Below are 26,688 nucleotides of genomic sequence, written 5' to 3'. Positions count from 1 at the left end.
CATCATCAGAAGACGGAACATAGCCAACAGGATCGGTTCCAGACAAGCCATACTGACACCTCAGGGACTCAGGGTCTGTAGGCTGAGACATCTGTGGTGTCCTGGCCTCAGTGTTCTGCTGAGAGACTGACATAAATTAAAACGAGAAAGCTTACTCTCCTCATTGAGAAGTGAGGGACAGACAGACCTTTTTCCCATTTCCTTAGAGTGCACCCCATAGACCATGTGGCTATTTGCACTGTGTCATCTCTTTGGCATGGATCTTTTTGTGGGCTGGATTGGGCACAATCTGTCAGCCTGGGGTCTGGGAATATACTCCCCTGGTACCCATTTTGAATGAAGAAAGCCCTCTTCTTTCCCAGGTTCACAGGCTAACCTTGGATACTCTGCTCCAGGATGCAAAACTACCTCCTACCACAAAGACAGGAAAGTTTGATTTTCCTCCAGTGAAACCACAAACAGCCAATGCAGATGCCATTTCAGCTATCAGGCAAGTTTATGATGAATTGACAAATGAAGGTGTTAAGCCATCTTTCTTAAGTACTAGCTTTTGCACTTGGAAACATGAATTGAATAGGTTTCATTTGCCTGGGTGCATAATGAAGCAACATTTCTCTCTTCTTTGAGCATACTGCCTGTGAGGCGCCACGTTCTGCCTAACGCTTACTCAAACACCAAAAGTATTATTTATCTCTAGCATCTTTACAGGGAGGATTTCTGAGTTGGGAGAAGATTTAGGTTATAATTATACTTTCTTCAATGGGATCAACTATAAATATCCCCCAGGGGAGTTTCAGAATGCACCTGGTAGGGCTCAAAAAACAATATCCCAACTTAAGCTGCTTTGGACTTTAGATAGGAGCCCCAGAAGGGTTGCAGGTGCCAGGGATAGCTTTCTTAATGATCTCCATTGACCTGAAGATGAGATGTGCAAGGACACAGTCACCTTCCAGACCTTTCTGAAATGCCGTTAACCAAGAAAGACTTAGCTTGTACCACAGAGAAAGACCGGGGGTTGTACCCACCTATAACTGCAAGGAATTGTGTCTAAGACATAACAAGTTCTACCAGTCTGCTCATTTACCCAGTTCCACTTTGAAAAATGACTTTCACTCCAACTACCAACTGCCTACGAAAGCATTTAACCTTGCCCATCTGGCTCCTCTTTCAGCTTCCCATTGTATGTACTCTTATGGACTTAGGAATTAATAAACTTCTGTGCATTTTCTCTTGTTAATCTGCCCATTGCTAATGTGCTTCACAATCTCCACACTCAAATCCTGGTCTACACAACATAGCTAGAACCTTTCCAATCGTAATTAGCACCTTTACTATGTTAAAACCATAATGTTGAACATAGTTTTGCCATTCATGTTCCACATTAAGGAGCTCAAGAAAAGAAGAAGGGAAGAGAAATATAGGTTAATGCTGTCACAGTAAATAAGACTTTCAGAATAACATACCTTGTAAAAGAAACCTACAGCAATCAATAATAATCTACAATTTTACTGAGGCTGAGAACACATTCTTCAAACTGGGTCCTAGGAAGAAATCCCCAGGGATCTAAAGACAGTTCCACCATTATGGATTACATCTTCAATGTCACCTGAAGGTCCATGCGGTGAAGGCTTGGTCACCAGACTGATCTGCTGTCAAGACATAGTGGAGCATTTAGAAAGGTAGGGCCTTGTAGTGGACATCTTTTATTGTCAGCTTTACTCACACTCCAGAATCGCCTTGGAAGAGAGTGTCAATGAGGATAATCTACATTGTATTGTCCTGTGGGTGTGTCTGTGGAGGATTGTCTTAAGAATTATTGAGTTAACTGATGTAAGAAGACCCAACCCACTGTGAGCAGCACCATTCCCTAGGCAGGGGTTCTGAACTGTGTAAGAGTGGGGAAACTGAGCTGATCATAAGCAAGTGAATGGTCATGCTCGTTTGCATCTTCTTTCTGCTCAGGAGTGTAGACATAATGCAAGATGCTATCTGAAGTTCCTGCCTTGTCTTTCCCACAATAATGGACCACAAACTGAAATTATAAGCTGAAATTCAACATGGAATCTATTCCTGTGGAAAGAAATCTCTGTGGAAAATTCCATTTCATGTCAATTAGCAAGGTGGTCCTAAAATAAGTCCCCTTCTCTCCCAAGTTGCTTTTTGTCAGAATGTTTTGTCATGGTAACAGAATAAGGTATAATAGGCCTGGTGGAAGAAGGTGAAATCATTGTGGGTGTGCTTTTTAAAGTGCTTTAGAGACTCTGGATCCTACTGTTCTTTGCTTCTTGACGAGCAAATCTGCTCTACCTGGTCCACCCCCATACAGATGCTCTGGTCATTCAGATCAGTAGGGCTAAATAACAATGGACCAAAACTTCTGAAATCATGAGCCAAATAAGCCTTTCTCTCTTAACATCTGCAGATTCAACTCAGCTATTTTGTCACAGGTATGGGAAGCTGACTGGCATGTCTCTGAACAGGTATCTCCAAGGTAAGATGGAGCTTTTCTGCTGTCATTAGTTGGCTGACTATGACACCCCTTCCCCAGCTTTGGCTCTGATTTCCTCCTCTAACCACAGTGACCATCATATCAGATCTTGCACCAACCACTACAGTGGCTGGAAGATGGTTTCCCAGCTGTGGAGACCTGCCCACCCCCATCCCAATGCTTCAGCACTTGCATCTGGCATTGAATCATTTCCAGGCAGAACCTCTCTGAACAACTGCATTCCATCAATAGCTGCACAGCGGTTCTGGGAATTTCTCAGCATTTCGAATGCTTGGGGTTTCATAAAGTTTTCAGGAATGCATCAATTCCCATTATCATTGTTATTGTAACAGGGAATGTTAAAATGTTCATAAAAATATTTTAGCATATTTCCTGCATATGTATTAAAGTAGACTCCATGAGATGCCTTTTTGACTGAGTCTGGAATGGGGTATCCAATTTGTGATAATTAACATTTCCTAGAAGATGCTTTAAAAATACTAAATAATCACAGTTAAAGATAAATCTCTGTAAAAAAATATCAATTTTCCTTCATAAAAATACTTTAAAATGCCAACTCAATTCTTCACAGAGTTAGAAAGAGAAATTCTCAAATTCATTTAGAATAACAAAAAACCCAGGATAGCAAAAACTATTCTCAACAATAAAAGAACTTCTGGGGGAATCAACATCCCTGACCTCAAGCTGTACTACACAGCAATAGTGATAAAAACTGCATGGTATTGATACAGAGACAGGCAAGAAGATCAATGGAATAGAATTAAAGACCCAGAAATGAACCCACACACCTATGGTCACTTGATTTTTGACAAAAGAGCTAAAACTGTCCAGTGGAAAAAGGACAGCATTTTCAACAAACAGTGATGGTTCAACTGGAGGATAACATGTAGAAGAATGCAAATCAATCCATTCTTATCTCCTTGTGCAAAGCTCAAGTCCAAGTGGATAAAGGACCTTCACATAAAACCAGATACACTGAAACTAATAGAAGAGAAGGTGGGGAAGAACCTTGAATACCTGGACACAGGGGAAAAGTTCCTGAACAGAACACCAATGGCTTATGCTCTAAGATCAAGAATTGACAAATGAACCTCATAAAATTGCAAAGCTTCTGTAAGGCAAAGGACACTGTCAGTAGGACAAAATGGCAACCAACAGATTGGAAAAAGATCTTTACCAATCGCACATCTGACAGAGGGCTAATATCCAATATATACAAAGAACTCAAGAAATTAGACTTCAGACAACCAAATAACCCTATTAAAAATGAGGTACAGAGCTAAACAAAGAATTCTCAACTGAGGAAACTCGAATGGCTGAGAACTCCTAAGGAAATGATAGACATCTATGACCTTAACTCTACTCACATAAGCATTATTCCATCAGCAAAATGGAATGGTCACACTAAGAAAAGAAAATCACCGGAGGACCCCACAGCTCATGAACCACCAAGCTACTGAAAAGTGTGCCTTAGATGAGACAGAAGCAGAAGACATAGCATCCTCAGGATCGAAACCAAGAGTGTATCTCTTAGCAGAAGATAAAGAAACGGTAGCCACAGTTACATAACGTTTTCTTCATTCTCTGCTGATGTGTGGGTCCTGTGCCTCCAACAGTCTTGGCTCCTTGCAACACTGAGCCAGGACTGTAATTAGCATGATCATGTATAATTCTTTACTTTTCTTCTTTTTTGAAAATTTCATTTTTCATCATGGATACCACACCAATACCCATTTTTACAGCATTTAACACTCTGGCTTTATATAAGCATACTTACACATTGCTGTTGTTCTTTTAATTAGCATGCTAGTTACTGTAACGAGTTCCATTACACTGATATACATTCTGTGGTGATTTGAATATATGAGCCCCATAGGCTCATATATTTGAATGCTTGGTTCCCAATTAGTGGAACTGTTTGGGAAGGATTAGGTGTGGCTTTGTTAGAGAAGGTGTGTCAGTGGGGGTGAGCTCTGAGGTTTCAAAAACCTATACCAGGCCAGTGTCTGTCTGTCTGTCTGTCTCTTGTCTCTGTCTCTATATCTCTAGATCTCTACCTCTTTGCCCCCAACCTGCTGCTCACAGATCAAGATGTACAGATTGTAGCTACTGTTCCAGTACCAGGTCTATTCCCTTCCATGATGATCATGGACCAGTCCTCCACAAGTGTAAGCAAGCCCCCTGTTAAATGATTCCTTTCTTAGGCTTTCCTTGGTCATGATGTCTCCACACAGCAATGAAACAGTAACTAAGATTGGCACATACAATGAAGTTTTCATCAGAATTTGAGTTCTTTTTCTCTTTCCAAGGATACTCATTTTTCTTCTGCCTTCCACCTTCACATCTGTCTTTCTTCACCCCCACCCCGTCTGTCTGTCTGTCTGTCTGTCTGTCTGTCTGTCTGTCACTCAATAAGTTCCTCTGAAGTTGCTTAAAGGAATAAGGTTGAAGGTTACTTACGGGATCCTTGGCGCCCCAGGAGTGGCTACAATAATAGTAATGCAATTAAGAAATGATCTCCGTGCCCTGCCTTAGTGAACTTTAACATATCTAAATCCTAAGAGATGGGTGGGGCCAGGGATCCCCTCCTCCCTCTGTGAGAGGACATCTGTGACCCCAGTCTTACGAAGCTCTTAGGAAGGCAATCATGGCTGCAGTGAGTTCACAGGGTACTTGCTCCCTGGCTCCCTGACACTCTCCCTTCCCTCTTCTCTTCCCACCCCTCCACCATGCTGTTCACACTTCATATCTTGTAAGCCTGGCTTCTTTAGTGGAAGTTTCTTTGACAATGCCTCCATATTTTTGAGTGTGAAGTCATTAACTTTTGCTGTATATTATCCTGCTACATAAAGACAAGTATTTATATATCATCCCTTTGATGGGGGAGTCAGTTTAGGCTCAAGGTCACTAAAAATGTATCCATCACAAACAGCCATACAAATCTTTTATGGGGGAACATCTGCTGAAAATAATACTCAGAAGTTCGATGGCTGCTCATGAATGCATTCCCAATGTTTGCCCTACTGTAAGGTTTCCAAATTTTAATATCTCTTCCCACCAACTGTGCACAGGGATCTCGCTGCTAAACAACTGCACCAAAATAACAACAACAATAACAACAACAACACCCAACCGGACCCCTCCCCCCACCAAAAAAAAAAAACAAAAAAACAACAAACTGTCCTAGCAATCTTTTTAAAACCTCAGACTTCACTGGAGGTTTCCTCATTGTGATTTCAATTTTCCTTTTTCTAGTTATGTTAATGAAGTTGAATTGCTCAATGCAGTTTTGTAAAATTCCATCTGTCCAGAGAAATATCCTCTACAGATCCAGAGTGCAGACTGGGATGGCCTTGCAATGAGGACAGAAGTCTTAGGCACTCCCAAGAAGCCTTTCTCCATGGCTGAGGCACCCCACAGCAGGGTAATGGCTGGTCTTCTCGATCAGTCTGACTGGATTTGAATTCATTTCCTAGATTCCTAACTGGAGACAAAATGTGACCAACTACTTCGCACTCCCACAGCTGGAGCCCCTTCTACTGATCCCCACAAAGGTGGAATGGGCTCTATGCCCTAGAATTGTGAGCCAAACCAAGCTCTGCCTCCCTCCTTCCATCCCTCCATCCCTCTTCCCTCCTCCCCTCCCTTCTTTATTGCTTGCATTTGTTTTTTATTTTGTCCCAGCAAGAGACAGATAACCAATACAGTGGGTTTTCATTTCCTCCCATGGCTGGGAACTGATGGAGTTCTTCCTTCTTCCCAGCTAGAAGATTCTTACAAGCAGATGGTGTCAGCAATGGCAGAAATGCCCATGTCTGCAGCTGTGCAAAAACACAGCCAGGGAGATATGGTTCCTAACCTCCCCAGAGCCTTGTCCATCTTCCAGGCTACGGGTATGTCTCTATGTGATTAGAAAAGAGAGATTTTCTGAAGAATAGATCCTGAGCTGCAAAGAATTATTTTTATATTTGTTGATTGAGAATCTAGTACATAATCTAAGTGCTTTGTAGGAATGAAGGGACATGTGATTGTTGGCTTGGTTTATGTGGCATCATAGCTGGGAAGTTTCACTACCTGCTGTTCATATATAAACATCAGACAATAACAAGTATTTCAAGTAAGAATTCTATACCCTAAAATATAGTCTTGTCTAGTTGGGGTGGAGGTAAGGAGAGAGAGGGAAAGTCTCTGATCCTTCACAGCCTGCCCCAGCTTCCCCTCTGGGTCATGCCCACTGCGATCAAAACCAATGCAGCTGGTACAGGGCCAACCTGACTCCATAGCCAACCCAGCATGCCAGCAGTGGCCGTTGATTTTCACAGATGAGTAACGCTCAACTGGAAACAGGAACATCCTTGGCACCCCTGGTTTATCGCAGTGTTGTTATTTTTATTTAATAGCCAGAAAGTCAAGCAATCAAAGCGATGGCATCTGCAGCATCTCTTACCCAGCAGATCTGCAGCTGTGCCCAATAGGGTGAGCTCTGTCTGCACCACAGATGAGTGAACACCATGCATGGTCGTGTGTCAGGTGTGCAGCAAGGCTAAAGTGTGCACGCACCGTTGACAACCCTGTCTGGTCATGTACACGTGTGTCATCTCTTTTCTGTATGTGTTTGTGTGTGTGTGTGTGTGTGTGTGTGTGTGTGTGTGTGCAGGTGTGCATGCCAGGGATCAACCTCCACTGTGGAGTCCATCTTGTCTTGCAAAATGGTCTCTCACTACCCTGGAATTAGCAAGGTAGTCTAGTCTGGCTGGCATGAGCTAAAAAATCTGACACTCCGCCTGCCCCCCTTTCCCCCCACACACTGCCCTGGTACTCATGCCCTGCTTTCTAAATGCTGAATTCAGGTCTCCATTGTGTGCAGCAAGCTCTACACTGGCCAAGGTGCACTTGCCCCAACCCTATCTACTTTGTTTTGTTCTTGCCTATGAACAGTGGCATCTTGGGAAGATAAGGGATTGAGGTCAGTGGGGAAAAAGTCAAGGCCTGCAGTGTCTTGTGTTCTGACTTAGAGGACCACTCCTGCAGTGTGTCCTAAGATAAGACTAATTAGACAGAAATATAGCCACCTTTGACTAAAGAGGGGAAGTCAAATTCATGAAAAATTTCTAGAACCTTTCCTGCTGGTCCCACTCCCTTCACCTACAGCCTCTCTGCTACTGCTAAATTGTTTCCATTTGGTTAGAAACAAACTTTCAAGTGGAGCGCAAACAAGGACCAGGGCCCCAGGGAGTTCAGAGGGTAAAGGCAGCTGTTACCAAGTGTGAGGATCTGAGTCCAAGGCCAGGAATCACAAGGTGGAAGGGGAGCTCCAACTGTTGCAAGCTATCCTCTACCATCCACAAACGGGCTATGACACTTGTGAGATGGGGAGGGGGAAGGAGAAGTTAATTTTAAAAATTAAAGGGATTGGAGAGATGGCCCAGGGGTTAGAGCACTGACTGTTCTTCCAGAGGACTGTGTTCAGTTCTAAGCACCCACACCATAGTTTATAACTGCCTGTAACTCCAATTCTGGGGGGTCCACTGCCCTCTTCTGGCTTCCATATGAATTACCTGCATGTGGTGCATAGACATACATGCAGGAAAAACACCCATACATATAAAATAAAAACACAGGAATGTTAATGTTCGACATGATGTAAATATTATGCGTCTATGGAAACATTTCAATATTTCCATATTGTGCCATCTTTAAGTGTGAGCTGGTTAAAAAGTAACAAGAACATCCTGGTCCATTATCTCAGTACACCCCTCCTCCCACTGCTGTCTCCTGTTCTCTGCTGCAGCTGAGAGTGTCTCTTCCTTTCTCTCTCTTTTCTGCCTTTGTTACATGTCTCGTCCTAAATTCTGCCTCCCCCACAATTCAGAAACCAGGTTTTACTGTGCATTTATTAGGAGGTGTCCCAGTCAATGTTCTGATTATTTCCTTGGACCTGATGACAATGTGCTCTGGCCTCTGTCCCAGAAGCAGACCATCCACCCCACTCTGCTGGCCGCAGCCTGGATAACTGAGCATAAGGTGTTGCACAGAAGGGTGGCACCACTGTGGGGGCTGAAAGCTTCCATTCTCAATGAGTGAGTCTCAGTCTTTCATCTCCTATGGGTTTCTTCCAGATAGTTCTACAATGTGATCGTTCTAAGATCCACTGTGCTCCTGAGGACAACCTCTCCAGTCCCCAGGCGGAGTGAGGTTGGATGGTAAAGTGATGCTGGCTGGCTGTGTGTGCCCCTACATTCTTAGCACAGAATACACATGAGACTTACAGGGTCTGGTGTGTGGTTCAGTTCCTAGGGTAATTTGGCTATTCAGGTAGCACTGGTTGCTATAACCAAAGGACTTCACCAGATTTTCCCACATTGTAAACTTATTTTAAACCATTAAGTTGAAATGAAACAAAGGTTCTAAGGTAAATTTATTTGCCCCTCCAAACAAAAAGGGCATGAAGACCAGAGTTATTTTCTTCCTTGAACTAGGCAAGCCCTTTGGTTTTAGGATAACAGTCTGTATGTAGTCTTTTCTTGTTCTGTCTGATCCACTAGAACTTGAAGAAATGCTTCCACACAGTAGAACACGGAGCTCAGGCTCAGGCACAGGCTCAGGCTCAGGCTCAGGCTCAGGCTTTCTTCAGCAGCCTTCCAGAAACATCACCTAAGCCTTTGGCTAGCAGATGTCCCTGGCTGAGCAGCCCTGGCAGAACCACCACCAAAGGGATTTGTAGCTGGCTGTAGTGTGTCACAGTGCAGCCTCCCTGTGGGGATAATGGAGCTCAGACACAAACTGTGAACAGGAATAGAGCAGAGTGGTGGGTGGGTGGAGAGAACAAGTGCTAGAGTGCCAGAAAGTGGAGTGGCTGTGGGGCAGCAAGTCACTAACTTAGCATATTGACAGGCCCAGACACAGAGACCCAGAGGCCATGTGAGCGAAAGCCTGCTCTGGAGAAGACAGGACAGCTCTCTCCTCTAAAGTTCTACCCAAGAAAACTTATAAAGCATCCTGAGGTGACTATCTCCTTCTGGCTTTGAGAATTTTTTTGTGCTAATTTTACCAACTTACAGGTGTGTGTGTGTGTGTGTGTGTGTGTGTGTGTGTGTGTTTAAGAAGGCCAACCTTGGGTGTCCTTTTCAGGATTTTCTCCTTTGTTTGTTGAGACAGGATACTCACTAGAGCCCAGAGCTTATGAATTAGGCTGGACTGTATGGTTAGGAAGCTCAAGGGCCCCTTCTGTCCTGCATCCTCAGGGCTGACACTCCAAAGGTCTGCCCAGTGCTGCACTTGGGGCACTTTTTTATGATTGTGCATACATGGCAATCCTTTCATGACTGAGACATGGCCCCAGTCCCAACTTTGCACACATTTACTTATGGTTCACATATTTAAGATGTTCCTGCTTCTGGGAAGCTACATGGTGTGGACTAATGTTCAACTGGCTTTCCTGCATAGAGAGTAACATAAACAGCAACATAGACATGTGAAGAAGAGTCTGAAGAGGGGAGATGTTGGGAATAGATGCCACAGAGCCAGTTTGATAGGGAGAGTCCTGATGGGCACACAGGGAGGATGCTCAGAAACCTGGACCTTCTAAGCCATATATACTTGGACCCATTTTTAGCAGGTGCATCATTTTCAAACACTAATCATGTCTGTGTTAACAACCAGTGTGAGGAGCTTCATATCATCAAGGAGTGAGAGTCAGTGGCCAGATTGCCACTAAATTCCCTGGGGCAGAGGAGCCCTGGACTGTATTGGGGAAATTTTCCCACTTGTTGGGAGGAGCTAAGGTGGTTGGAGTAAGGGGGGGGGGGGGAAGAGGAGGAGTCATGAGAAGAGGAGAAGGAAGAGGAGGAGCTAGGGGAGAGAGAGGAGAGAGAGGAGAGAGAGGGTAACATGGAAGTGGATGTGTGCCTGTCTCTAGCAGTCAAAGGTAGTTGGTATATCTAGGTTGGGTGTTGGGTTACACCTCTGATTGGTGGGCATTACCAAACATATAAAGCCTTTGGATAATCTAAGCATTAGAGTCTCATTTGTACCGGGCCCTCGTGGATGGTGGGATGGTCTGGGCTCAGCCTAAACTTGTGAAGACAGTGTGGAAGATCAGCAAAGCCATCTCCCAAGCTGGTGTCTTGTGGGTAGCAGGGCCAGTGTCTCTAGCCGCCTGAACCAGCGGCCTGAGCCACGCCAGCAGCAAGAATACACTGCTGCTCGTGTCCTCAGGCCTAGCCTAGTCGGGAAGATGGTGGGTGATTAAGAAAAGCCAGATTGAATGCCACCATTTTAAATATATCCCGCAACAAAGCATACAAGCTGGACCCTGTAATTCATCTCCCAAGCAGAGAGGCTGTTTCCAGGGAGGGCTCCACAGCAGGGTGTGGCACCTCACAGTAACTCACACCTAAAGGTCCCAAAGGCCCTCTGCTCATTATACCCACATATGGACTGAGACTGGAGTCCATGAGCCTGAAAGAAAGAAAACCAGACTTTGGACAGTTATGATCCAGAGGCATTATAGTGTCACCAGAACACCCAGCCAGTGACAACAGATGCAAACTGGGTTCCAGAAGCCACAAGAAAAACTTCAGTTTTCCCTGTGCCAAGAATTTCCAGGTCACAACTTTCTTTAGAGCCATAGCTGACTGGCCACGGATTCTTTTTTTTTTTTTTAATTGGATATTATATTTACATTTCAGATTTTATCCCCTTATCCCATTCCCCCCCCCATCACCCAGGAACCCCTTATCCCATCCATCCCCCCTCCTCCTGCTTCTATGATGGTGTGCCCCCATCTACTCCCACTCCCACCTCCCCACCCTCGAATTGGCCACAGATTCTTAAGGATCCAGGTGTCTTGCAGACCTAGGCCCTGCTCTGCTATCAAATGCTCGAGGACCCACAGAGGCAGGCACTGAAGACCAGAGCAAGCCCCTAGACTTGGTTCTGAACCAACTTTTACCCTGCACCTTGGTGTCAGGAAAAAGCTCATAGGAACAGAGCAGGGAGATTTGCTGTGACACAGTGGCCTTTGTATGATGAACTTCTGACTGAAGCTATTCCAGGAGGAGACACCCCTACATGTTAGTGGGATGGCAACACAGCAGCAGTAAAGGACACTGGATGGAAAATGTGCATGTTGAGGACCTAAGATGTTTCAAAGGAGGATTTATAAAAATGGCATTACTTTAAAAGTAATATTTTGTTCCACAAGAATGAAACGTCTTAGTTTCTGTCACAGTACATGACATGGCAAGTTGAAGGGTTAGTCTGTTAATATTCGAGTATCCGAAGTCTGTGAAATAGATTTCTGTCAAGAATGACTCTGTGGATTGATTTCACCAATGGCATTTTATGTTTTAACTACTCATTGAATAGCACAAAATAAGACCAGGGAGCAAAACAATATATTTGCCTTCTCTAAGTCACCCAACTGCAATCAGAGATGAAGTTTTAAAACAGTTTTAGGGAATAAAATTAGTGGTAAGCATGAGTCTTCAGCCAGGCAACATGGCACAGACAGGACCAGCCTTGGGGTGCTGTCTAGTCCTTGTGGGGATCCTGGTAACACAATGGGTCTGCAAGCCTGAAAGGGCCACATCTAGAACCATGTGTGGGGAGGAAACTGGCTGAAGAGGCATCCAGTGCATAGCTGTGACTGGGTTTGGCGTCCCTACAACCACTGGGCAGGGTCAAGGGTTCTCTGCCACTCCGTCTCTGCTCACACAGTCAGCTCTAAGCACAGAGAGCTCAGCCCTGTCTTGCCTGCCTCTGTGTGGATGTGGATGCCCCAAAGCCACTCACTGTGAGGTGCTCTGCTGCTAGCTAAGGCACTGAGACGTCCGACCACTCACCTGTCGGAACCACGTAAATCATGCAGTCCTCACAGTGAATGTTAAATATCACCTGAATTCCAATCAAGCCTGGCGTGCCAAGAACTGCCAGTCATCCAACCCAGGTGAGACTGTGATTAACAAGGCTTCCAAGGCAACTGATGAAGAATTAGGAATCCATGAGAGCCCCCCGATTAACAGAGCAAACATGAAAGTGTCATTCGATGGAACTACGGAGACTTAGCTGGAACGTGAAATTCAAATGAGTTACAAGCCAGACTCCCATTTATCAACTTAAGCGTGGATAGAACATTTAAAAGTATAGTGATCACACATCTCACCTTGTTCTCTACCCACCAGATGATGGATAAAGTACCGGTTGCCGCAGAATCCCCTGGGCTCAGTTCAGCTGGCTTTAATGACGGTAATATGCAAGGCTCGGAGAAGGGTGAGTGTCACGTGGGTAACCATATTCAAAGAGCAGAGGAGATACAGGGTGAGCAAGCTTTCCAGCCTTCGAGAGGGAGAGGGTGGAAAAGGAGACCTCACATGTTTTTGAGACATAAAAATGTCTCTATTCCACAGCAGACCGTGCCGGCTATGGCTAGAAATACTTACTTGACACTAGATTCCTATGGCCATTGATCACATGTTATTTACATAACTAATCTTAATCCATGTCTGTAGCCTCATACCTAAATGTTCCAGCTGGATTAGCATGTTACCATGGTATGGCAGGATATGACAAGGGACCACTGTGTGGATGGATATTACACACTGGGCATGTTTCATAAGTACTTCTGACCTGTTTATACAAAAGTATGCTGATTATCATAACCTACCAACAGGAGGCAAAAGAAATTAGGAAAGCAGATATAGTTTCACACACAGCTTAGTCAGACCAAGAAGAGGCACTGAATGACGGTTTGTGGAGGGAGGTATCAACACAGATTTTTGTGTACCACTCTTTCAGTCCCGAAGCCAGGCTCTGAGCTAAACCCTCGGCTTTCTTTGTGCCAGGCAACAGGTGCCTTACTGAGGGTGGGGTACTTTTTATAATCTGAACACACTCTTATTTCTTGTTTCTCTTTGTTTAAGCAGAGTCTTCGAATTGGACAGACTAGTTCTCCAACGCATACCTCCACAGCAGCCTACCACACAGTCAACCCACTGTAGTAAACAACTACAGACCTTGCTTGATAAACAGTCTCCCATCTCTTGCTGAATGTTCTAAAGTAGCATGGCAATCCCTGCTTGCCTCTGCTTCACACATAAAGCAAATGCCCACAGAGTAACTGGAGAGACAGTAAATACACACAGAGCCTTTCATCAACTAGGTGGCAACCTCCCAGTCCTCACCATGAGATTCCAACACTCTGACCTCTGGGCCCACGCTTCAGCCCACTGACACCACCAGCAGGGTACTGATATCAGACCAGCTAGCCACAAGCAGGCTGAAGTTATCTTGCTGAGAAAGCAGGATAATGGTCCTCAAGTTGGCAAAGTTGCCAGGATTCCCCTTTGCCCACAGACCTGAGATTCTGGGGATCCCCCAGAGGTCTTCCATCCTTCAAAGGTACTTGCAACCACTGCCTCCTACCTTAGAAACAATCAGCTTTCCCAAACCTGGGGGAAAGGCCCCTGACTGCTCAGCAGCTATGGACATGGTCTGCCTCCAATCTGCAGTTTGGCACAGTGAGTATATTGGAGGCTGAAACCCCACAGGTCTCAGCCCTGACCTGCACCCAGGAGACCAAGTGGGGGCATTAGGGCCCAGGGGGTACTTCCTGTCTGAAGTGACCTCCTATCTCTGTGCCTGCTCCACAACAGCTTTAGGGGTGTGTTTGAAACTCAACAGACACTCACAGCCTGTGCTCAAAGCAATGAAGCCACACACCCAGAAGACAGAAACCACCAAACCACTAACTTCCCATTTGCAAAAAAACGATACTGGATCATTCACACCCTCAGGTTCAAGTGGGAAGTCCTGCGGTGTATGAACACCAATCCAGTCTCCTACTTCCTGGTGAAATTCAGGACTTCTGCGGTCTGCTTCCCCAATACATTACTTAACGTGGGTCCCACCCCACAGCACTCACCATCACGTTGCCCTGCATCTTAGCAGTCTTGATCATCGCCTTTTCCTTCATTTTGCTCGGAGTCTTGAACCTCACTTCTGGCCCAGAGAAGAGTAACTTAATCCATTGTTCTGGTGAGCACCCAAGTGTAGACCCCAGCAGCGAATACTGGGTGGAGATGGTGTTTTGAAGAAAACACAATTCTGGCAGCTCCTTGTTTTCCTGTCCCTCTGTGTTCCCAGGTAGATCCCACTGAAATTAACTCTTCCCAGTGGCTACCAGGAAAGAATCGGGAGCCAGGCGCTGGGGTTGCGGCTTGTAACAAAAAGCAAGCTGAGGGCTGCGCGAGCGAGGACGTGGCTGCCTGTGAGCAAAGGCGTGTGTCCTAGGAGCTGGCTTTCAACAGCGGCAGCGTGGCAAGAGCCTTGTGCACTCCAGGACTCTGGGCGGGGATGCTTGGCTGACAGTGTTGGTCCCCAAGGGTGGCGACACCCGGGAGTGTGTGTGTGTGTGTGTGTGTGTGTGTGTGTACACGCGTGCGCGTGCTGGCCTCAGCCTCTGCTGAGCAGAACCTGGAAGCCCTGGGCTGCAGCACGCTTCAGCTAGCTTAGCTGCCAGGGGGATTGGCCAGCAAGAGGGTGACTACAAACAGGCTCCAGGGTGATCTTTGTGGGTGGAGCCGCGCGAGATTAGGATAGATGAGCAGCCACCAGCCTAAGGCTGCGCCTCCCAGATCAGGGAGCAGAGTCACAGGGAGCCAGACTCCACACATCCGCTGAGAGTCTGGCGGAGGAGCTAGAGGCAAGCGGGAGGAGCCTGAGTGGCAGCTGATATTTAATGTGGTTTCGGGTTACTATGGGACACACGTGGTGTCTCCATGGTTGCACTGGGGCGACTTGTAGTCAGTGGCCTTGATAGTGAGAATTGCACCCTACAGATTCACTTGCTGGGTCTTTAGAGCCCCATCATGACGTCTGCAACCCTAGTCTAGTCACTGCCCTCCAGACCTCCAGCCAGCCACAGTCCAGATAGTGCCCTTGTTTCTTCAGATCCGTCTCTCGGGCCAGCACTCCCCTCCAAAGGCACAGCCCAGTGGAACTCCAGACCCACTTCTATTTCCCCTGGATTCCAGGCTCACCAACCCAGAGCGCCCCCAGGATCATTCACAACCACGATTTGCTCAACATTGTCTCACACAGCGGGGAGCTCCGGAGTGTGCAAGGCTGGCACATTCTTTTACCGATGGACCTAGAGCGCTCCAAAAACCCAAATGAACTCAGGCTTGTGGAGGTGTGTGAAGGGCGCCCTCACCTGCCAGGGAAGGGCAACGGCGGGAGCCAGTCTGGAAAAGATTTTTGGAAACTTCTCTCAGCCTATTTAACATTCACAAAAGATCTTCTGTAAGAAAAGAAACCACAGGAGCGACTTAAGCCAATTCCCACACAGCGTATATGCATAACACAGTGTGTAGTGTGTAGCGTACGGTGCACAATCACACATACTCAAAGGTGTTGGTAGCTGGCACGCAGGCTACAGATGAAGTGGGCAGGGGAGGGGAGAGAGATAAATTGAGGACAAAGGCTTAGAGAGTGGCTGTGCAGTGTTCTAGTCTACAGTGTAAGGACTGTCTCTTTTGGGAATAAAATCTCCTGTTAGGGCTACTTAAGATACTGTAAACAGAAATACAGTCTCCTAGTGCCAGAGGCCCAGGATAAATCCCTCCCCACTACCAGGTGGATGGGCTTCTTGCCCTGAGTGGCTGGAGGAGGAGGATGGCTCTCTGGGGTCTCTGTAAGGGCAGTGATTCTACTCTTCGGGGGTTCCTCTCTCTGGCCTCCACCACTTTCTAATCACTGTTTGATCTCATTTTCTCCAGGGTTAGGGCTTGAGGATCTGAATCTGGGGTACATATAAGCATTCAGGCCATAGAAGGCCAGGTCAACACAAGTGTTCTGAATGAGAAGTACCCCTTAGTCTTGGGCAATTGAACCCTTGTTCCTCAGTTGGTGGTGATGGCGGAGAAGTTTAGGTGGTGTATCCTTGCGGGAGGAAGTGTGCTACCAAAGGGAGGGCCTCCGCCATTAAGAGTGTCTACAGTACTTCCTCTTCACGCGCTTTCTGCCTGCATCTGGAGATGTGAGCTCTTAACTTCCTGCTCTGGCCAGTGGTCCGTAAGCCCCTCTGGAGCCATAAGCAAAAGAAACTCTTCTATAAGTCACTTTGGGATGTGATATTTCACCATGGTAACAGAGAAGGAACTCATACAGCTGTCCACAGCGGCCTTCCCTCACAAGGTGAGGGAACGAAACAACAATGGCAATGGATGCTTGCCAACTTGCCGTGTTCATAGCAATGACCCCAGGAAATGGAAAGGATGGACGAAGACAAACCCTCAAGTCTAAGAAACCAGTGACCATCCAGAGCCTTCCCCCAGCTCTCTCTAAAGCTCACCCAACGGTCATTGGTCCTGCTGTTCTGGGCTCTGTTATTTCTGCCCACTGTTTGTCCCAAGCCTACAGGGAAGGAAGACAGGGCAGTAGACCCCAAAGAGGCAGAAGAGAAGGGAATAAGGTGGCCTGGAGGTTCTGAGCACATGGCTGCTCATGCCTTCCCTATAAGCCATCTGCTTCAGCCTTGTGGGATGCTGAGGAAAAAAGAGAGGAGAATCAGCAGTGATTCCATGAAAGAGAAGGAAGGTAGGAGAATAAGGAAAAATGTGGGATGATGCCAATGTTTATATTAATTTTAGATAGTACATTTTATAAGGAAATCCTGGCTTTCTGAATCTCTTCCCCTCTCAGCCATAGTATTTTTTTTTTTAAATCTATACTGTTACAATTCTGAGCAGAGATGCTGTCTGAGTCTTTTTGTCCCTATAAAAACACTACAGAGTAACTTACAAATGATTAAGGTTCATGGTTCTGAACGTAGGCAAGTTCAAGAAGGGAGATTTTACATCTGACAGGGACCCTACAGAGAGTGTCACAGGGTAAAGCAGAGCAGGCATGCTGACTTGTTTCCACCTTCCTCTTCTTATAAAGCCATGGATGACATGACTTCATCTAACCCTGAGTGCATCTCAAAGGCCTGCTCTGTTTTCTAATATCTTACAACATGTAGTTTTCCAGGACACTGGAAGATTGACAAACACAAATGCAGTCCTTGGGTTCTCTCCCAAGAATCAGCTGTGTCTTGAGGCTTCACAGTGGTTCACTCTGCTCCCTTTGACGTCTGTGAGAAGAAGAGGCCTACTTAAGATTTCCATCTGTTTGAGACACTTGGTGTACCCTAGACTGTAGGGCACTCTCCTTTGCTCAACACTGATGTGTCATCCCCTGAACCCTGGCAGGCTGACTCCAGACCAGCCACCCAGCAGCCATGTCTAAACCTTACTCCAATCTTAATTTCTAAAGTGCTGGCTTTAGTGTTTCATTACAGCAGCTTGGGTTTGATCACTTTGGCTCAATATTCCTTTCCATATTTGCAGTTGGGTGATATTTACAGCACAAGAACAAATTCCTTGTCATTTTATCTGTAATCTGTAATCTTGTAACTTGTTACTTGAAAGTTAAATAAAAGAATGTGATTACCTGAGTGTGTTATTTGTCTTCCTTTTTATTAAAATGCTTACACGAATTTTTTTTAACCAACAAATAGAAAATGACAATGTGGCAATATGCACTATGGAATAATACACAACTGTAAAGAAAAATTAAATCATGAACTTTGAAGGTAAATGGAACTAGAAAAGATCATATTGAGTGAAATAGCTCAGATTGCAAAGTCAAACACCTCACAGTCTCTCCTGGAGGGTCCTAGCTTCAACTCTTCAGATGTGAGTACATAGCCAGTAGTTAGTACAAAAACAGGGATAGTAAAATGGGACCACCAGGGTAGAGAGTCAGGGTGCAATAGAGAGGGAAATAGCAAGATAAAGTCATATGATAAGGGGAATGGGAAAGGGGGGGCTCCTTGGGGAGAGGGGGAGGGAGTGGAAGGAGGGGAGGGAAGTGAATACAGGAGAAGGCAGTAGGTAAGTAATATAAAAATAAGGGTTTTGGAAAGCCCACAACGGATCATACTATTAACATATTTATCAAAAATAAAAGCAAAACCCAGTAACTTCATGTTATAGCTTCATGTATAGATAGACACATGAAGTTATATACATACAACTTCATGGATGGATAGATAGATAGATAGACAGACAGACATATATAGTTTTAATGTTTTTTTTTCTCATCTGGGATAACAGAGCTCCCTCTAATAGTTCCCCCTAAAGACCACCTTAAAACACCATCAATTTAACAGACATGAGGAGTCTTCTTTTGTGGATTGGGACTGTCCGAGAGACTCCTCAAACACACAGCCTATTGATGCTGCCTTTGGTTACATCCCAGAGGTGGAAGGTAAATCCTGATTGCTGAAGATACCATGCACTTCAGACTCAGGTTCCAGAGACCCTTGAGCTGAAAGTGACCTGAATGCTCCCTCCCTCAAGACTAACTTTCATGGTACCAGAAGGCATCATGGATGCTTCCAAAGGAGGGAGGCAGTCAACATCTCTACCCAGCTATGACTGCTATGAACCACAATGATGGCCAGTAGGGCATCATAATCCTAAGAGCTCAGTAGTGGTATCACACTTTGGCAGTAGCCAACAGCTCTCTCAGTGAATTTATGGCCTTTTTAACAGGAGGGAAACTAGGTATTAGAAACTTAGCTAACTATTCAGTGATAGTGAAGTTATGGTTATTGGGTGAGGATCAATAACTGATAATTTACTAAATCAGCATAATCCCCACCATCAATCTCTAACATTTCTTCTAATCCCCATAAATAAGTATAATCATCACCCCTCATTAAGGAATCTTTTCTTTGTAACAGACAGGCACTATCACAGAAAATCACATCAATCAAAATGCAGAATTGTGGGCCCAGTCTCAGTGGATACATCTATAAAACATTTCCACACCCAAGCCTCAGGAATCACTGCGGAAGAGGGCATGGAAAGACTGTAAATGCCAGTAGATCAGGGCATTTTTGTGAGGCTGTGTTTGCTAGCAATATCAGAAGCTACATCCATAAACTCTTACCAATATGACTGCACAGGAATAAGCTGAGCAAGAATCACATCAATGAATATGCCAAAGTGGATGGGAAAAGCACAAGAGACCTCAGCCATACACAAAAAACATTGGCAACTGAGAAAATCCAGGAGCAGGAGAGGTGGTCTTCCAGGGAAAAGAATACCAATTGGTTGTCCAGTGGCAAATAGCCCTGAAGAAACACATATCAGTATTGTACAGACTGAATTTTATGTACACACACACACACACACACACACACACACACACACACACACAAACAGTTAGTGAAAAAGTGGTCATGATTTTGAGGGAGAGCAGGAAAGGTATATGGGAAGGAATGGATGGATACAATGGAAGGGAAAATGTTATGATTAAGTTATAATCTCAAAAAGAAAATGCCTAGTTAAATAAAGAAACTGAAGAAAGAACGGCTTTATTTTGGCTCATGGTTTGAGGTGTCTCAGTCTTCCTTACAGGGAGGTGTGGTGGCAGCAGGCAGGCTGCTTGCTTACATCTCAGCAGACCAGGAAGCAGAAACAGGACAGGAAGGCAGGGGAATTCGCAGACCTCCAGACCCACTCTCTAGTGACTCACTTCTCCCAGTGAGGTTCTACTTCTTACAGGTACCACAACCCCCACAAACAGGATTAACAGTTACAGACCAAGGGGTTATACACAGGAGTTGGATTTTGCATCAAAGTCATAGCAATGGGTGAACTTTATCATAAAAAATCAACATGTGAAATCCTCCATTTGTCAAAGAGCATTCCTTTGTCAAAAGGCAAAAGGAAAAAATATATCCCTATTCTTAACCATGGCTTGCTTTTATGCTTACTAAATTTATTACTGATATTACAATGTAATAATTTCTATTTTGTTGAAAGCATCGGGCACCTTATATAACTTAATTTGTTCATAAATTTTTCAGGATCATATCTTCTGGAAACATAAGAATGATTGGCATTCACTTTACCAAATGAACATACATGCAGTAACAGTCTGGAGGGTGTATGTAGTATATTGTCCCTCATCTTCTCCCAATTCATTCAGAAGTAAAGCAAATTAACTTCAAATACGTCACCACACTAATGAGGCGTGATGGGTTTGATTATTGATGGTGCGGTGTGATTCAGAAATGTCAGTGTTGAGAGGAAGTTGGGGCAAAGATCAGGATGAGCTAAAGAGAGAGCCAAGGCTGAACTACATCTCAGGATCAATGTAACCACCGGGGAGCTGGAGCCAGGATGGCAGCTTCTGCAGCAGGATGTCATGAGTCATTCAGAATGCTAATACAGAGGCAGGAGGGTGTGTGGTAAAATTCAAGAGGCACTCAGGAATCGCTGGCAGTAGTCACTCAGGTTGTGGGAGCCAATCCAGTGGAAACTGGATTGTCAACCCAAGTCCCCAGGGAACAATGATGTGGTCAGATCCACTGTCAACAAATGAGAGGGCTCCTCCTCTCATCGACACTTCAGAGGTGGAATCAGGGAATAAAGTGGGGTGGCTAGACATTCTCATACCGATTGAGGTGGGGCACTGTGGCACCTTGGCAGGAATCAAGGTGTAGAGTTGAGGTACACATGGCTCACCCTTGTAAACTGGTGATACTGGTCTAGGAAGGTAGCTCAGTGGTTAAGGCACCACAAATGTCTGAGTTCCAGAGTTTAGACCCCAGAAAGCCTCATGAACAGTGCGTATGCCAGCCTGCCTATAATCCCAGCCCTGGAAGACAGAGATGGAAGCCTCAGAGAAAGATGACTAACAACACTAGAAAGTACCAAGTTTGACTGGGAGTTTAACCCTGTCTCAGTGAATAAGCTTTAGGTACATTCCAGGGTGATTAATAATTTCAATTCAGGCCTCCACATGCATGCACACACAGGTACACATGTAGTACCACACACATATTTGCACACATGCAAAAACATGCACCACACATATGCCAAATCAAAACATAAAAAACCCTCAAAAACCCAACCAACTAATAAAGTCTATTGAGTCCAGCATCACTAAGGCTGACATTACATCATCCTCTGCATCCTCATTCTTCACACCATCCTTCACACCATCCTTCACACCATCCTTCACACCATCCTTTACACCATCCATCCTTCACACCATCCTTCACACCATCCTTCACACCATCCATCCTTCACACCATCCATCCTTCACACCATCCATCCTTCACACCATCCTTCACACCATCCATCCTTCACACCATTCTTCACACCATCCTTTACACCATCCTTTACGTCATCCTTTATATCATTCTTTACAACCTCACACTGACATCCCCAGGACACGAGAGAAACTGACCAGATCCCTTGCTGGGTCAGTTCTACCATCTCTCCTTCAGGAAATCTAGCTTCTCTGAAGTTTTAAATATCAGAGTACTTATCACCTCATTTAATTGTTTGGTCAGTCATCTTTCCCACAGTTAGAACAGAACACTTATAAGTTATCACATTTGTCTGTGTGTGCATGTCAGTTCTCTCATACTAAACTGGAGACAGCACTGCCAGCCATTTGTTTGCATTCTCACATCCTTAAACCGTGACTGATGGACAGCTGATGAACAATCCTTAACAACTGAAGTAACAGGTAAAGGTGTGTCTGTGCTGTCACCTACCTTCAAAGAGTGCATCAAGAACTGACAGGTCACATTTTATAGTGATGCCCTTTAAAGCCGAGGAGCATTGTTCTGCTGTTGAAAATAGATGTGAGAAATCCCAAGTGTTTACACAAGTGACATTGAGCCTTGGCCCTGTCTCCCTTTCCTACAGTGAATCAAGAATCCTACGGTTTGTTAGTTTTTCTGTCTCTGCCCTTGCTCAGGGGTTTATTACCCACATCCATTGAAGTTATAAGCTCCACAGAATGACAGAAATTGACCAGATCCCTTGCTGGGTTAGTCCCTACCAGCTCTCCTTCAGGAAAGCTGGCTTCTCTGGAATTTTAAACATCAGAGTACACCCCCCCCTCACACGCACACACACATCAAGTTTTAAAAACTGGTGAATATTTAGAATCATATACAGCTAAGCAGGTAAGAGCTAGTATGTCTATGGATGACATAGTATGTCTATGGATGTCTTTTAGACAGCAGCTTTGCAAAGTCAGGAGCACAAGAACATCTACTTTTGAGTCCCTTTGAAGAAACAGCCACACATCTATAGATTGGGACTAATGTACAAGGGAAAGAGATTTAGGCAAAGAAGGATTTTAATTGGCTTATCATAAAACTTACAAGCACCCCAAAATATCAAAGACAGCTTAAAATTATAACCAAACTTAAGTTGTTCAAGGAAAGCAAGTAACTTAGAGGCACATTCATAAATATGTCTCCTCACTAATTTCCCTGAACAGTGTAAAATGATTTACACATGCCTGAAATTGTATGTATATTTCTTTCAAAAGATAGGAAATTAAAAATAGATATTAGATTTTTAAAGGTATTTATTTTCTGTCTCTAATGCAACTGGCCTATTGAGTTCACCACTGCTCTGTCCCAAGTAAGATTAAAAACACATCAGAAGGATTAAGAAAACTCAACAAAAAGTTAATGCAGAAGCTGGAGATAGGTCAGTGGTTGTGAGTACTGGGTGCCCTTGTAGAAAGCCAAGGTTCAATGGTTCAAACCCAGCACCCATTTGGGGCTCATAATTGTGTACAATATCAGTTTTGGGGGAGTCCATGCTCTCTTTTGGCATCCAAAGGCACCAGAGAAATGCAAGGTGCAGATGCAGGCAAAATACTCACACATGGTTTAAAAATAAATCTCTAAAAAAGTTAATTCATCAATTATCATTGCTGGGCTAGAATACAAACAGGTATTGATTTGTCAATACAGGCATTTAATTAAGAGCAAGTTAAGAACTGTGTGTTTATATGACTTTCGGGGGCATTCTAGAATCACAGAGAAACATGGACTGCAAACTTAAACCCAGGGCCATCCTTGGAAACTCTCCTGTCTCTGCTCCCCACATTCTTTTTGTGACCCCTCAGCGTGACTAATGTGGCTACTCTTCGCTCTACCACTGCTCACACCCAGGGTTAGGGTCCCCCTGCCTGGCCCCTCACATGACTTCTCAGCTCCTGCACTCATACCACCTGCTTGTCCCTTCCCCATGTGCTCAACTGAAAGCATTCAAAATACAAAGTGTACAGTGTCTCCCTCAAAACCTCTTCTGGGGCTTTCCAGATTGCAGGAGCGGGGTGTGGCTTTTCAGAACCTTGGAGAGCTGCAGCTTCCAGCCTTTCCCAGGCCCTGGAGGTGGCAGCTCACTCTTTCCTCTCCTACTTCACTCCTCTCCTTCCCTTGTCTTCTCTTCCCCCATGCCCCTCTCACCTCCCTCTCCCTCCCTTTTCCACGTTCTTTCTCCTGCTCCTCCCTCCCTGCCTCCCTGTCCCCTCCTCCCATCTTGCATCAACTCTACACTCCAGGCACACCAGCTTAATACACACAGTCTTCGTATTGGTCTGGTAGTTCTGTGCATCCCTACCCACCATTTCTTTATCTCTCACCTTTTCTCTCTCTATTTAAACATGTAAAAACCCATTTTGTTGAAGTACAACGTCAGTGGAGAAATCTGTAAGTAAGTTTATTAAGTTATATTCATGAGGTGACGCCATCCAGGTACCCTGGCCAGGCCAAGACAGTGACCTTTAAAGAATCCCCTAGCTTTCCCCAGTGCACCATCCATATATGAGTCCTCCTCTGACACAGCCACTGTACTGACTTCTAGCTCTAGGTAGAACTATCTGGTTTCTGAGACCTTTAAAATGTGTGTAAATTGAGTCAGCCCAATGTGTACACTTCTGAGGGTGGCTTCTGTCACCAGGGCATAGGATGGGGAGACACAGATGCCGCGTGTAGCCATAGCTAATCTTCTTGGTTGAATAGAACTCCTTAGTGTGCACACACTATATTTGGTCCATCCTCTTCTTGAGTGGCTTTGGAACTGTTTGCCAGTTTGGTGCTCACATAAATAATCTCACAGTTCATTATTTTGATCCACATGTATAAAAAAGGTCTGAAGACCAAATACCTAGAAACTGGTCTGTTAGAAGGAGTGAGCTTGACTTATATCATTACTGAGGGACACTGGCTCATTTATGAGACATTCTCCCTGCAGCAGTGTATTCTACCACACAGCCCCAAGTCTTTACAGCAATCGGTGTTGTTGCTGCATAGTATTCTAATTTCATTTATCTTTCGACAAACAACCTACGATCAAACAAATAGATGAGAAGGGGGTTATTTGGCTCACAATCCTAGGTGATAGCCCATCACTGAGGGAATGTCAAGGCAGGAACTTGAAGCAAGTCACATGTCAGCCACAGTCAAGGTCAGTGGGAAATAAGTGCAGGCTTCCTTGCTTGCTCTCCGCTTCCTCTTCTCCTAATTTAATTAGTTGATATTGTTGTTTCTACTTTGGGGCAGGTAGTGAGCGTCTTTTCTCTGTCTGGTCTTAACAGTTCTTGTGTCTCAGCTTTTGGTGTTTACTCTATGTCAAACATGCTTTAGGATTTTCTTGTGTGTTTGCTTCCATCTGCCTGGAGTTCAGAATGCGTCTCCAACCCATTTATTTTTCTGCTACATTGGAAGCATTCTCATCTATGGCAATTTCTGTCTGGTTCTCTCTCTAGAAGCAGCAGTGCATCTGCGATGTTTCCAACACAGACTGTATTCACGACAATCTTCTCTGCACTTTTGTATTCACTGTCGTCTCTGCATCTGAGTGACTACAGGGACTACAGGGACTACAGGACAACCTACTCAGTAAAAGCCTCATGTCAGAAACCACAGAGATGACTCAGTGGTTAAAATCTCTGTCTGCTCTTTCAAATCACCAGGATTCGATTCCCAGCACCCTCATGGGGGCTCACGAATATCTGCAAATCTAGTTCCAGAGGATGCAGTGCTGTCTTCCAAGCTCTGTGGCAGTCTGATATGCATGTGCCTCACAGGCTTAGACACAAGCAGAGCCACACAATTGGAAAGATCCTCCTTTCATACAACAACTGCTTTTCATTTCTAGCATTCTATCTGAAATCGTCCCATCACTCTTGTTTGAGTGTGTCTGAATCTGGTCACTTGTGTCTGAAGTGTGCTAACCGCTTGAGATTGCACATCTGATCGTATCTGTGGGCACTGTCTGTGTCTCTGTGTGTCCATATCTCTCTTCCGCTCTTCCCACCTACTTTCTCAGTGACTTTTGGGTGGATGCTTCCCACCATCATTACATTGGTAAAAATAGTCTTGGCCCCAAACTGTTTTTTCCCCACTCTGGATGTTGTTCTTAGCAGGCGTTTTGACTAGGCAGAACTGGGCAGTTTCAAACCTGTCAGGGGCTGCATGTTCTTTAGAGTGTGAGCCTCACATTTGATGAACAGCCTTTATCTCTCTGCTCCTCTGTCTTAACCAGGTATAGTTTCCATGACTCTAACCATCTCTGGGCCAAGAGTCTCTGCAGACTCTGACCTACAGCTATCATGTACAAATAAGCGAAAATCATCTCTAAATAACAGCACCTGTCTCTCCCTTCATTTCTCTTTGTTCTTACCTACTCAAGTTCCCCCTTCCATGATACCCCTTTCAGATGTTCTTGACAATGATTTGTACTTCCTTCTTGCATTTCAGGGGGGTCAGTGTCCCATCACTAGTTCCTCCATCCTCTGGGTAGCACCTGCTTTCACAGTCCACTCGTTGTCACCACAGAACACCTTCCACCTTTCTAGTTCAGAATAACCCATCCACAACAAGCTCTCCTCATTCTTCAAAATACAGCCCCACTCACGTTTCCTACCAAAGATGCAAACTCATGTCATTTCTTAATGTAAATGTCTAGACCTTTAACATTAGCCTCTCAGCATTGTAAGAATGGGATTAGTGTTTTCATTTATAATTTTCTTCTAGATTAGATTTGTGTGACAGTTAATTTTAAATGCCAACTTGCTACAACAAAGAACCACACACATGAGGACCCATGCCTGATCCATGGAACTCATGTATAAAGCTGGGCATGGTGGTGCATGAGTGTAATCCCAGTGTTGGTGAGGCAGAGATAGGCAGACCCTTGGAGCTTGCTGGCAGTCAGCTCAGCCTGCTCAGTGAGTGCCAGGTGCATTGAAGAGAATCTGTCTCATAAGTAAGTAGGATGTTTGCTGCAGAAATTCACACTAGA

At 44.9% G+C, this 26,688-nt stretch overlaps 1 protein-coding gene and 1 pseudogene across 2 annotated transcripts in view; one reads left to right on the top strand and one right to left on the bottom strand.

Annotated features, from left to right (window-relative positions):
* LOC117720540 (nucleophosmin-like) overlaps positions 1-12,941 on the top strand; it is a 105,352-nt pseudogene extending 92,411 nt beyond the window's left edge.
* The window catches only part of Dpp6 (dipeptidyl peptidase like 6), an 859,276-nt gene that overhangs the window by 745,465 nt on the left and 87,123 nt on the right, over positions 1-26,688 (bottom strand). Inside the window, exon 1 of one of the 2 annotated variants that reach the window (XM_034518902.2) lies at positions 14,433-15,196. The exons of the other annotated variant lie outside the window; for it this stretch is intronic. Coding sequence (XP_034374793.1) covers positions 14,433-14,483 — 51 coding nt within the window. The 5' untranslated portion in view covers positions 14,484-15,196. Of the gene's footprint in view, positions 1-14,432; positions 15,197-26,688 lie in introns of those variants that run through there. 2 annotated transcript variants of the gene reach the window in all.

This window comes from Arvicanthis niloticus, chromosome 15, assembly GCF_011762505.2.
Source record: "Arvicanthis niloticus isolate mArvNil1 chromosome 15, mArvNil1.pat.X, whole genome shotgun sequence".
Classification (NCBI taxonomy): Eukaryota; Metazoa; Chordata; class Mammalia; order Rodentia; family Muridae; genus Arvicanthis; species Arvicanthis niloticus.
This window is presented reverse-complemented; position numbering and strand designations above follow the sequence as displayed.